Source organism: Opisthocomus hoazin, chromosome 3 (genome assembly GCF_030867145.1).
Source record: "Opisthocomus hoazin isolate bOpiHoa1 chromosome 3, bOpiHoa1.hap1, whole genome shotgun sequence".
Taxonomy (NCBI): Eukaryota; Metazoa; Chordata; class Aves; order Opisthocomiformes; family Opisthocomidae; genus Opisthocomus; species Opisthocomus hoazin.
The window spans coordinates 77,174,949-77,188,549 of record NC_134416.1 but is presented as its reverse complement, the minus strand read 5'-3'; the positions used below and the strand labels follow the sequence as shown (position 1 = coordinate 77,188,549).

At 39.4% G+C, this 13,601-nt stretch overlaps 1 protein-coding gene across 8 annotated transcripts in view; it reads left to right on the top strand.

Annotated features, from left to right (window-relative positions):
• Positions 1–13,601, top strand: part of FHOD3 (formin homology 2 domain containing 3) — a 403,764-nt gene that overhangs the window by 365,024 nt on the left and 25,139 nt on the right. For all 8 annotated transcript variants that reach the window (XM_075416738.1, XM_075416737.1, XM_075416736.1 and 5 more), the window contains 2 exons: positions 7,337–7,527; positions 8,843–9,035. In XM_075416738.1, coding sequence (XP_075272853.1) covers positions 7,337–7,527; positions 8,843–9,035 — 384 coding nt within the window. The remainder of the gene's footprint in view (positions 1–7,336; positions 7,528–8,842; positions 9,036–13,601) is intronic.

Sequence of the window (13,601 nt, the reverse complement as noted above, 5' to 3'; positions counted from 1 at the left end):
CATCTGAGATCTGGGCAGCTCCATCAAGTAAACTAGTAATTGTCCTTTTCTCCCCTTAATTTTAATTTACTTACAAAATGCCAAACTTCTGGCTGGCTTTTAACCCCTGCAGCCAGACACTTGGATTAGTTGTGGATCTTAGGCAATGGAGAAGCAGGCAGCTTTAACAGTAAGCAACGGGAAACGTTAACAACGCAGGGGAGGGGGCAAGGATCGCTGGTAGGGGAGAACTTGGGACGAGAACCAAACCTGTGCAAGGGAGAAGGAAGCCTGCAGCTGCCCTCTGAGGGACTTAGCAGGGGTGCGTAGGGGGAAAGGAGGTGGCTGAAACAGAAGTGCTGTGTTGGCACACTGCAGCTTCTGCTTGATACGCTGGAAAGCAGAGAAATTTGAAAAGAAAAAATAGTAGGGAAGATCATGCTGCCTCCTGTGCTGCTTCTGTGGGGTTTCTCTCGTCTTGCTTGACAGGAAGTATTTGTGTGCAGTTATCATTCAAGTATGCTTTCCCTACATTATTTCAAACAAAAATAAATGCCAACAGTCAAACCGTTTTCCATGGGAAAGAGAGGTTGGGGGATGCAAGGTTTCCTAGGGCTGTGTCATTCCCGGTGGTGCCGGCTGCAAGGACTGCGGCAGCTGCCCTGGGTCCTGGCACTTGCTGACAGGAGCAGAGCTGAAGGCAGAGCAGGATGAGGCAGAGACTGCTGGTTGCAGGGCAGGCGGGGGCGAGGGGGAAGGAGCTTCTGCAGCAGGTGAGACTTCAAGGCTTTTTCTGAAAGAGAGCAGGTGAACTTTAGCAGATGTGCCTGACAGCATTGCAGTGTTCCAACAACGTTTAGGGTGAAATGACTGCAAGTAGTCTTGCTGTAACACCAACTGAAGTGACCTGCATCACCACTTACTGGTATTGCTGCTCTTCGTCCTAGGTCATGGGAACTGTCAAACAGCATCTGCAAAAAGGTCCTATATTAGTGTGTTTATTGTAGATTGTTTGAGGAATCAAAATGCACTGGAGATGTATAGAGAATTAGACAGACTCATCTGGTCATACCTCAGTAAGCACCTCTGTGCTTTATTTTTCAATTCGTGGATTGATTCAGGTGTTCTCATTTCCAGAATTGTTTTGGCAGGATGCCACCTCTTACCCTAGAGTTAGAAATGTCTGGACAGAACCTGCTTTATATTTTGCTTGTTTTTGAGAGCTGGCGTCTGCTTCACGTAAAATGTGAGACCAACAGTGTGCAAGCTGGACTAACATTGGCCCTGGGATAATTGTTGTGACATTTGGTGAGGTGAGCCAGTGTTGAGACGCTGAAGGAGGCAGAGTTTTGAACATATGCCACAGGAGGTCACTGCACGCAGTTGACAGTGTGTTTGCAAGGAGCAATTCTCAGAATTTCCTTTGGTGCTGAACGAGCTCAGGAAAAGAGGAAGATTTTGTGTTCCCTGACAGAATGCATCCCTGTAATAATGCAAGAATGAACGGTCTGACCCTAAATTATAAACAGCTCGGACTAGGCTGTGCTCTGCTGTAGAAACTGTCTTGAACTTTGAAGAAAGAAAGATTTTCTCAGTGATTATGTATGTCTTTCTATGATGTAAGATAAAATAGTTGTCATTTTATTGTGAATTTAAGGCACAATTTGTCATTGTGAAAGTGTCCATCCTCTATTTAATGCACCTTGTGAGTAGGATAAAAATGCAGAGATCATACAGGTCTTCCTCAGAAAATATTTGAATTTGATACGTTCAACACCAAAAGAAACAATGTGTAACAATAAACAGTAAATATAGTAGCAAGCATCAGAAAACTTGTACAAGGATACTGAGGCTACATAACAAATTATTCACTGGCCTTCAGAACAAAACTTTGGCTAATTTGCAGTGATTTTCAAAAGAAGTACTTTTCAAGTAGAAACCTCAGCTTGACCAGTTTCCCTTCATTTATTTGTTTTGGGATTTCTTACTTCACTCCAGTTGTGAGGTTTTTGGCCCTTTTGAAGAGCCGAATGTAAATACAGGAGGCATGAAACATGAGTGTGATCAGGCGCAGCATCTTTGACTTTAGGACAGTTCTGTACTCCAGTAAGCAGCGAGCTTAGCCCAGAGACTAGAGGAGATTTGGCTGGAAGAGGAAATGTCATGTAAGGCACATTCCAGAGGAGGGAACGCTGAAGAAAACTAAGTTTTCTCACAACATCTACAGGTGTTTGCTGTGCACAGCAATGCATACCTGGAATCGTATATGCTGCCCTAGGGAGTATATAGCGGAAGGCACTTTCAGTTTGAGCCAGCCCATTTAATTCCTGATGTCACCTCAAAGCAGCCCTTCCGAGCAACCCTTCCTCTCTCTCCCAGGAAATAAGGAGAGTCCAGTTCCTGTGTTGCCATGAGATACCTGTGGCCAACAGCTGAGCGTGCAGACAGATAACATCCGAACCCAAAGACCAGAAGGGCTCCCTGATACATGTCATGCCTGAATGACTGGAGCATGGTCTACAACTCCATGAGTTACAAAGCTTTGAACTTAGATACGCAGCAGGTGATATTGGATGTACGGCATGGAGTTGAACTTGAAAAAAAACAGGCCTTTTAAAGGACCAGTATTCATGGAACCTGGGTGGGGAAGGAAGTAAGCGCTGAGCCATTTGATGGTGGTGGTAGTTTCTGAGTCAGGTGAAAACCGGCAAGGACAGAAGTCATTTGGGCAGTAGGTGTATGGTGCAATGTTGAAGTCTCAGCCCAATGAAGTGAGAAACTCGGTAGAATTCTTTTTTGTGTTGTTGTTTATAACAGAGTAATGTGTTACTATAGTAGCAAGCAATAAATAATGATATAAGGGGATTAAAATGAGTGCTGGCATTGCTGGCCTGTGGTTGGAGGGTTTTATTCTTGGTCTGAGTGTTGTTTCTGCAAAGTACGGTGGTGCATTAAATTGAAAACCAGTTTTTTAGGTTTTATTTTAAGTTGCCTATTAGTGACTTATGGCAATGATTTCCTGTATGAGGCTGACCTTGCAGGGCTTGTCGCATAAACTAGTCTTTAAATCCTATTTGGATAGACTGTCTCCAGCTACTCCAATCTGATGCAACAGTGCCTACAAAGGCATTTCTTAGACGACTGAACAGCGGGCCTAGCAAGAGATTTCTCACATAAATAACAATTAGTTCTGACAATTTTTCAGCTAGTGTGGCTGTATATGGAGAGGAACCTGGCAGGAGAGAGGAGGAACATATCAAATATATCCCGGGAGCATTTACAAAGTTGCTTTTTCTAAATTGGTTTACAAATGAAAATAAACATTACACAGTGTCTGAAAGAAAAGTCATTTTTATTTTGCATAACCGCATAAGACTGCTGTTGCTTTTGCCTGAGGGGAAATTAAGAGGTTTATTTTTAAACTTGTAGCAGAAGGTAACAGTAAGCAGGACCAGCAAGCTGCATATCTTTTACACATACGCGTACTGAATTGATGAGAATGAATACACGTTTCCACCTTCCTCCAGATTCTGGAGCCAGACACAAAATCTGTATGCTGTTATCCAGGGACAAAGCTGTGATGACCAGTTCAGATTACTGCTTCCTTTTACTCAGTGGAGCATAGTTATAAAATAATGCCAGAGCAGTTCTTGTCTGAGCACCTCCTGTGCTGACGTCTCCTGGAGCCACAACTCATCTGAACTTCTTCTTAGTCCCAGCATGGCCTTCCAGCTGCGGGAGTGAATTGGTGCATCTTTCCTGTCAAGAAAGAAAGAATGGGGAAAAAAAAAGAATCACGTCTTTCTACCATTATGCAGCATTAATTCTTTTACTAAAGTGTTGTAAATAAACACCTGAATAAAAAGATGAATCTGTGCTCCCTTGGGAATGCTGTGTGGACTGGCAGGGAGGTAGTATGGTATTATATATGCCTTTTCATGTGTCCTTTATGCATAGTAGATTGAGTAATTGTCATTATTACTCCAAACAAATTCTTGTTCTTCTTATCGTAGGGACACGTAGTTAGGGGATCATTTATCATCGTTGTTACTGTTATATTTGTATATAACACTTCCAGTATTAGAAGACATCCTAAACAGAACAACAATAATAGCAAAAATGACAAAAAAAAAAGGAAGTTACAAGGATGTTGCTGAACAATGCGACTGCTTTTAAACGTTTGTGCACAAATATTAGATCTATGTCTGGACCACTGTGCTCATCTTTCGTGGGTGGTTACCTCAGTTAAAGTGAGGCTAAATTGTTGCTTTTCAGATTAATTTGTATTTTACTTACAGTTTCCACTGATGCAAATACCTGCTGTTTTATGATACAAATATACTTAACATGGAGAAGCTTGTTGACCACGTAGTCATTGAACTACTGCTGCTTGCAATACTGTGAAAACTTCTTCATGTCCATGATGCATTTGGCCTCCCAGTGAAGAGAGAAGAGAATTTGCGGGTGTCAGATTTCTCAAGATCCTGCTTTCAGTGCTTATAATTAAGGGAATTAGTAGCTGTCTTGGTTAATACTCCGACACATTACAACATTTAGAAAATGTAAGAATTTGCTGAATAAGAGCATATTACTTCAACATGATTTTGGTGTATTTCATCAGTGAAAAATACATACTGCTATTTCAGATAGCCATGGAAAGCCAGTCTTTGTGAGGGTTGATGGACAGATACGCTTAAGATACACTAGCTGCTGGCATGCAACATGGGTATTACATTCCACTAGCCTAGAAGAAAAATCACCTAGATCCTGTGTACAAGTGCCTGCAATTGCAGTAGAGTCCGGTTAGAACATTGGTGGTCAGTGGATCTTTAACTTCAGAATTTTCCCTTTGAGCTGATCCAGTCTGACCATTTAAATTTCACTTCTGCAAGACCTAGTAGGAAAAATCTTGTCAGCAGACTGATAAATGCAAGTTTTTTTGTTTGGTTGCATAGTTTTTTTTGAAAGATCTGAAGACTTAGCTTTGTTAGCCGGTGCTCTGTTGGGAGGCAGTTTCTGCGCCTTGCATAGAGGTAAGGGATGTTGTCTGGTATATGGCATGTGAAGAAGCTTCATTCAGCTCCTTGCGTGTGAGACATAGAGCAAAGTGAAATGCGATGGATTCTGTGCCTACCTGCAAAATGCGCACCAGTGAAATAGCACTTTGTGAACTATCAGGTGAGGTGCATGGCTGTCTAAAAAATTTTGACTTTTAATATTTCACATCTGGATATTTTTCTGTTAGTGTATTCCTTTCTGTCCACAAACTAGTGACCGAAGTCTGGAGAGCTGGCAGGAAGAAGACTTTAGATTTATGAAGATTTATCACATTCTTGCGGGCACAGGAGAGTTTACATGTGGGGAATTCACAGGCGCATTATCCCATACTGGATTTCCTGCTTTACTCCTTCCAAGACTTTACAACTTCTGCTCGAGCAGAGCCCGCCGTGCTCCACAGAGGTTTATTCCAGGGGAGCTCAGGTGGTATTCTTCTTGCTGTGGTCTGCTTAGGATTTCCCCAGGGGTATGAATTGTTTGTGCTCAAAAAATTCCTGTGCGTCCCTTAGCCAGACCTGCCATCCCCAGTCCCCGCTGAAACTGCCTACTCAGGTGAATGCACTGGCTGATGGTAGATCTCAAGCAGCAAAGAATTTGCCACATCTTTTCCCTGCAAATATGCTGTTCTCCAGACATCTCTCTGGAACCCCTGCAGGCTTGAACCTCAGAGCTTTTTGATAGATTAAAACTCATTCTATTTTCAGTGAAAGCTGTCATAAAATTAAATTTCTCTGCTGCAGGGGCTGAGAGACTGCCCCAACCAGGTTGGATAATTCTTACTAGTAAGACCTAGAAATACGTCCTCTTGGCTTTTTTTTCTTAATAGGAATGCTAGAATTTTTCACCATGTGTGTTTTAGATATACCATCTATGGAGAGCAGCAATGTGTTTATCATCAACAGTAAAAATACTGACCTGGAAAGGACTTCTTTTTTCAAAAAAAAAAAAAGACATATGGATTGATATGGATATAAGGAAAACAAAAACCCCACAGCTGCTCCGCCTGCAGGGCTTTTCTGAATAGCAGAACGGATCAAAGGATGCTTTTATTTCTTTGTGAAGAGGAAAAATTCATCACTTTATAAATCACAGCAAAAACAAATCAAATCAATACCAGGAGCTTTTTAATAATAATGCATTTCTTATGGCTATACTCAGTATAAGTCGCAGCTGTGGGTGCTGCACACAGCTAAAAAGAGTGAACTAAAACCTGTCTCTGACACTGATTTTCATTTAGCATTAAGGAATTAACTGGAGCAGCAGACTGTAACATCCCAAACACTGACGTGTTTAGAACTTGAGAGCTAAATCTGTATTTTATAGCTTGAGTTCATCTGAACTGTGAAGTAGTATTATAAAATAAATTTTTCCTTTCTTCAGAATTCGAGAACATGTTGGGTAGCTTTACTTCTTTTCATCCATTGTGTGCTGTGGCTGGGTTGTTAATGCACTTTGTTCAGTTGTTAGCAACACATCCTGAATGTCTTCTGTAGACCATTGCAATCTGAACACCTTTTTTGGTTGATGAGTAAAGGAGATGCGCTTTTTCACTTTCTATGGAATGTGTTGGCTTCTGTCCTGATGAATGTGACTGTAGGATGTAGTCATTTATTTCAACTGTGTTGAGAGTCTTTCAAAGCCGTTATATGATCTTGTTACAAGCCAGCAAATTCATAGTATACATGAAGGGAAGAAAGTTACTGCTGAGATCACTAACTGTTACCTTCAATAGAGCTTTAAAAAATTCTAGCCTGTGAATTTTGTGATTAGAAGTAGGTTGTCTATTAACAAGTCGGTGCATGGCTAGGGAACAGATCCAAATGCTTCCTAAATTGGAGAAGTGTTGGCTGGGTACAACAGTGAGCGGTAAGCAAGGTATAAAAAGCTATGAGTAGTAGAGAACAGGATTAAGAAAAAGTTTTGTATTACCTCAGAAATAACTGAGTCATGCAGTTGCTTGGTGTAGCCATGAACTTACTAGCAAGGGAAAAAACACATCACGATATTTTATTATCCCTTCTTTAGGTGTTAGGCCGCCAAGACCAAAACCAAATATATATGTATATGGGTATTTCTTTGTTTTCAGTTTTCCGTACTAACATTTCACATCTAGACAAAGTGTAACAGACAAAGCTATTTCTTAATTATTTAGCAGCAAATTTTTTAGTGAATTTATGTTGTGCTGCTGCTACATTGACCTTTTCTTATACATAAACTTCATTGTTTAGATATCCAAGGATATTACCACAGTGTTTTCGATTAAAGTGTTATATTTTATTTTCTTTTCTTTTTCTTTCAGGTTGACTTTGAACAACTCCAGGAAAACTTGTGTCAGATGGAAAGGCGATGCAAAGCATCATGGGATCACCTTAAGGCTATAGCAAAGCATGAAATGAAGCCAACTCTAAAGCAAAAAATGTCCGAGTTCCTTAAAGACTGTGCAGAAAGAATCATAATCCTGAAGATTGTTCATAGAAGAATAATTAACAGGTACAGATTCAGATTGGTGACAGCAATATCTTGATAATAAATGACTTGCTAAAATTATATATGACATCATAAATATGTTTTTTATGTGCTTAATCCACATTCCAGCAAGTAATGTTACCACGATGTAACTTGCAGTTGACTGCCACGATAGAACTTGCAGCTGGATTTAGTTTCATCCAATGGAGATAACAGTAACTGCAGTGCTCTGAAATGCACATATTAATGATAATTCCACATTACAGCTGAGCGCTTTTTTTTCAGATTCACAAGTGTAGCTGTATGAATTCAACTCATCAAGTAATTTATTTGTGTTCCCACTTATTAATGAAATTTTGAGAGATTTTCCACCTGCTGAATAATTTCCAAATTGCTGTGGTCAAAATTAGGGTCTGGATTCCAAATGATCCTAAATTTGTGGATGTACAATTGAGAAGTTAATTCAGCTTTTCTTTTGTTTCCATAGTGACTTCTTTTTCATGCTACGAAATCCCAATGTCAGTAGAAGGGAAGTGAATTCATCATTTCCCTGTTGTGTTTATGCGTTGGACAAATAAGAAAAATATTAACTTTTTCCTGTTATGTGCTGCAACTACTATTATAGGCTTCTCCACAGTTGTATCCGTGTAATTGCATCTTTCTAGGATTGGGAAGACTTTTTATTGTCACGGATGTAGATGCTGTTAAAAGGAATCCATGTACATTTTTAAACGTTCAGTGTGTTATTGTAAATCAGGCAATAGTAAAAGTTGCAAATAGTGCGAAAGCTCTGAATGCCACAGAAGCAATAAAACTGTGAATTGAGAGTATCCCAAACTAAAGTACTTGGTAGATAATATAATTTTATGGTCAGTTTTGTGAACCAGAAATTTTTTCCTTCTTGTGTTTGCTAGCCTGTAAATCTGCATTCTTCTTGTCTAGACTTTCCCCAGCATCCTAACAGCCTCTTTGAAGTTCCTTAATACAAATAAGTAGAATTGAAACTTAGTAAATATTTTTTCTATAACTGAAATGAAATCGTTCATTCACATGCCAGATTAGTCATATAAAGTAGATAGAGTTCCATAAACATCTTATCTCCTGCATCAGCCTGGGAAAGTTGACTGGGATGAAGTTATCATAGACTGGACTTTCATGGTTTTAATTGTAAAACATGCCAATGTTATGCAAAGCATCCATGAAAATTCTGTAGCACAAAAAAAATTATGGGAGCTAATAAAGTAACAAATGGATTCACTGAAATGTTTTGGATTTTTTTTCCTAGAAACCGTCAGTAAAGTTTTTTTCCCTTTGCATTTATGAACTCATTGTTTTCCAGGTTTCACTCATTTTTGTTATTTATGGGCCATCCTCCCTATGCAATACGTGAAGTCAACATCAATAAGTTCTGCAAAATTATTAGCGAATTTGCTCTGGAATACCGCACCACCAGGGAACGAGTTTTGCAGCAAAAACAAAAACGAGCTAACCACAGGGAAAGAAACAAGACCAGAGGGAAAATGATAACAGATGTAAGTGGCAAAATGTATCTTCCACAGCATGGATTTTTAAAACTTTCTTTCATTGAATGTTGTATATGAAGTGTTGTCACTCTTAATTTCTGTTCTTAAGAGTTTCTTCTACAGTAAGTAGTGAACTCTGTTCTTTTTAGAAGACAAAACTTGCAAGCCCTTGGTTGCATATTTTTTTTGCTTCATACCAGTTTATAGAATGAGAACAAACTGAAATTAAGCATCCAAAAAGAGCATCTCTGTGTGTCGCACAGACAGTGCCCAAAATGTCTAGAAGACACCAGGAGCTGTGTGTACCTGATCAGTCAAGAATACAAAAAAGGAAAAAAACCTAGACAGTAGGCTCCTAATGGATGGCAGGAGTTAAACGATGAACTGCGGTAGCCACTTACATGGTTACAACTGAATTGAAATAGATTTTTTTGCTCCATCTTTGAAGATTCAAATACAGTCTTTAATCTTAGTATTTTGTGATTTTTTATGTGTATATATATGCATGCACATGCACAGCAATTTTCTTCTTAACTTTAAAGCACTGAACAGCCCATTTTATGGGAACAGACTTCTTTGGGGTTCTGAAAGAATGGACAAATTTGTGTTCACAGTAGATGTTACCCTGCAAACTTTTTGACAGTATGATTGCATACTGATAGAATAAATTAAAATAAGGTTAGTTTTCTCAACATAGTGAGCTTTAAAATCCCCTTGATTTTTTTAATCTTTTTTTTAAGTTGATGTAGTTTGACTCCAAATAAAGTTTTAAGAAGTGCCAGTACTTAATAAAAGTTTCCAGCTGTCTCAAAATCCAAATCTGGAGTCTCGATTAGATGCGAATGGTTCGTTGCATATGAAGCTACCCCTGCCTTTGGCATGAAAAGCCCTAAGCTGATTACAGTTTTATGGCTCAGGCAACTTGGGTCAAAATATATATATATATGTTTTGAGACTGAAATAAATTGAGATTGTATTTAAGTCATTGACTCACGATCATTTGTAGAGCTTTCCTGGCAATATCCTCTTTAAATTTGGAAATCTGCTGCTGCTAGACAAAATGTTAAACCTGTATTATTATCTCAAAAGATTTTCCTTTTGGTGTAGCCTCAGATTAAGGAAGAAGCTTTGATTTTATGCAAAGTATATAATATAGTCATACAAATTTTCAAAACTACCACTGTAGAAATGAAATCACTTTCTTCAATTGCCTCTCAGTTTTCCTGACATCTTTTAGAGGAGCTAAAAGATCACGTTAACTCAAAGAGATTGGTAGATTAAAATGTTCATTTCCTCAGATAGCTTCAATACTTTTTACTAGTTTAAGCAATATTAAGACGTGAAGGAGTCGTCATTTTCCTAGTGTGTGACATAGTGCTGCTGTATTACCTGTCCAGAAGAACTGGCTGTGGCAGGATAGGAAGCTGCTCTACGTCCTGCTCCTGTAGGAAACGCGGGGGGAAAAGGAAATCTGATCCCTGGCAGCTGGGTTCAGGAACCAAAAAGAAGGGACCCTTGCACACCAGGAAAGGGCTGAGGGCTGACAGCTAGTGGGTGAGGAGCAGAGCCAGGGACGATGGCCGTGTTTGGAAAATGTAAGAAAGGAGGCAGCTAGGCCTTTCCCAGAAAAGCACATTATCAGAAGAAGACGTCTTGTTCAGCTCAAGAGAGTGTTGAGCTTTGACAAGAATTAAATGCCATCTGACAGCTAGTGTTCCACCTAAAAATGTCTTGTGGGTCCCCAGAAAGGGAGCATTTTTTGCCTATCACTAATTTACAATTATATAATGGTCCTATTAGCTTAAAAACAAAAAGCCTGCTGGAGTAAAAAAATATGCTCTTTAAAATTCACCTTATAGAGATGTTCTTCAAGGGAGTTATTCATGTGACCATATGGTGATTTCAGGATTTACTAAATCCCTTTAGCTGTAGCCATGTGATATGGCCTCCTTTACTGTTCATTTGATTGCAGCACAGGGTAAAACAGACTTAAAGTTGCATCAGACTATTTGTCACAGCTTCCTCTGACAACTTCAAAGTCAGAACTACCTCAAAACAAGTTTCCAAATCAGCAGGATGGAAGATATTTATGTGTGAAGAACGATGAAAATGGGCAGTTTTATTGTAGCTATCTATTGGCTGTGAATTGTATCTCGTCTTGATTTTCTTGGTGTTTTACATCTGAACGCATTGGAAAGGGAAGATATGTCAGTAATGTATTGACAGTATGTTTAATTAGCTACAAAACACTGATAGAAGAAAGTTTAGATCTTGACATTCGAAAGAAACTCTTTGTAGAAAGTGATTCTAATAAGTAGTAGTCACATGGAATTTTGATTTCTGCTTTTGGTGACCTAAACTGATTGTGCAGTTATTTGATATTTATCTCCCTGTCCTTTTGAAAGTCTTGTCACCTTACAGTACGTTGCTTTTAGGCAGAAAAAGGGCATTTTAGCAAAAATGGAAAAGGAAGAAGCCCGAACCATCCCAGTTCTTAATGACAAGGCACCTATCTCATAAACTTTGGCCCCCCTGCAAATTTGGAAGGTGGAGGGATGCTGGCTCTTCACGTGGAGAACTTGCATCAGCTTCAGCAACTTCTCACGTGGAGCAGGGCTGAGAAACACAATGGGGAATATTTCCAGTCTTTCTTTCAGCTTTTAATCACCGAGATCTTTATGTTTATATGTTCTTTAATAGCTGAAGTGGACTGGGCACTGTCAGCTTTAATCTTAGTGAATGTTGTCTGCAAGAGGGAGAAAGATGGCGGGGGGGTAAGGAGAACAAAAAGGAGAACAGTGGGTTGCCACAGTTTCACAGGGAAAATTGCCTAGTCTCTGTAACCTTATAACTGGCTTTAGCCAATGGCAGCACTCATTTCAGGCACACTAAAAATAACAAGCAAGCAAAATAGGGAAGAAATGCAATTAGAGATACAAGTCTGACCTCTTTAATGATTTTTAATATTAGTAGGTAATGTAAGCATCTGTCTCCCAAATTTATGAAGCTCTGCTTTTTATGATACCAAAGAGTTTCAATTCCAAAATTGCTATGTAATAGAAATAATATTTTGAAACGGCAGATTAGCCTAAAGGAAAAATGGGAGGGAGGAAGGGGAGAAAGCAGAGAGATCTCAGATTGTCCTGTAACATCCAATATTGGATGACAGAAGAATCAAGCAGCCTATTTTATCTTAAAATTAACATCTTGTGCCTGCAAGAGGTATTCAGTATGGAAATATTCTTTCAGTGTTTTTTGGTAATAGTACATTCCTAATTTATTAATATTTCTCAGAGTATTTATAATGATGAAATGAAGAAGGAAATAAAAGGCGTAATGTACACACCTGGGTGAGAGCAGATTCCCTTGTGAAACAAAATGTTTATTTATTTATTTTGCTACTTGGACTCCTGTTGTCAGTATTTGCTGGGGGCAAATGGCTTTCCAGACATGGAAACATGATGGGGATGGTGAGCTGCTCCTCCTGCAGCACCTGACAGCTGCTGCACTCCTGTAGCTCTGGGTGCTGGACGATGGTTCTAGGTGTGAGCCCTCTCCACCCAGAGCAGGAGGAAGGGAAATGGTAATGCCCCGGGTACTGGAGATGAGCAAAGTCAAACAGCGAGGAGTATGTTGCCCTTAAAGTAAGTCCACAGCAAATCACTTTTAGCTCGACTAAATGGGCAAGGAGGCCAGCAACTGGGATTTTGCCTGTAAAAATATATCTTGATATAAAGTAATAATATAATACAATTTTGTTTGGAGCACACTCTTTGTAATGCGTGTACTCTGCTATTTCACCTTTCCCTCAGTGCCTTTTACATATTGTTTAGCTTAATTTGCTCTCCTCCTGCCTTTTATTTATTAGATAGATGTACATATGGATTAGAATACAAGTATGTTCTTGCTTTCCCTTCTTCTCCTTTCTGTGTCTTATTCATGCCAAAAAGTGAACAGTGGCCTTCTTCAGAAGAATTGCTTTACCGTGTGACTCGCTGCCCCCCAGGGGATGGAAAAAAACAAATTAATCTTTTTAATGTAAAGGGAACATACCTGCCGAGGTCCCTCTGCAAAACATCTGCCTGTGTTTCCGTTAGTGCCACTGTGTCCAAAGAAAAATAAGCATCTCACTCTTTGAATAAAACATACCCTTAAAAAGTAATGTTAATGTGCTGCTCAGCACTCTCACAGCTAATGTTCGTGTGGAGATTGTGCTGAAACTAAGCTGAGGGCCAAAGTAAATCAGGCTTTTATTTTTAATGATGAATGTTTCTGGAACAGAATGTATCAATCCCAGACAGAAATCATAGCTGAGATGGAGATAAGGTCAAAAATATGTGTTAGTAACACTAAGGAGGGGAATAGAATCGGTGGAATGCTTCTTCTGAAAACCAAAACAAAACCCACAAAAATAAAAAAAAATTGCATTGAATTTCTGGCCTATGTTTGTACTTTATATGCAATCAGACTGAGAATTGTGGAAACAAGGAGCCCAGATACTTGAGAAACTGTGTTTTAATTTGGAAACCTTTCCTGTGGGGCATCTTACAACCCAGTGAACAATTTCCCATCCAT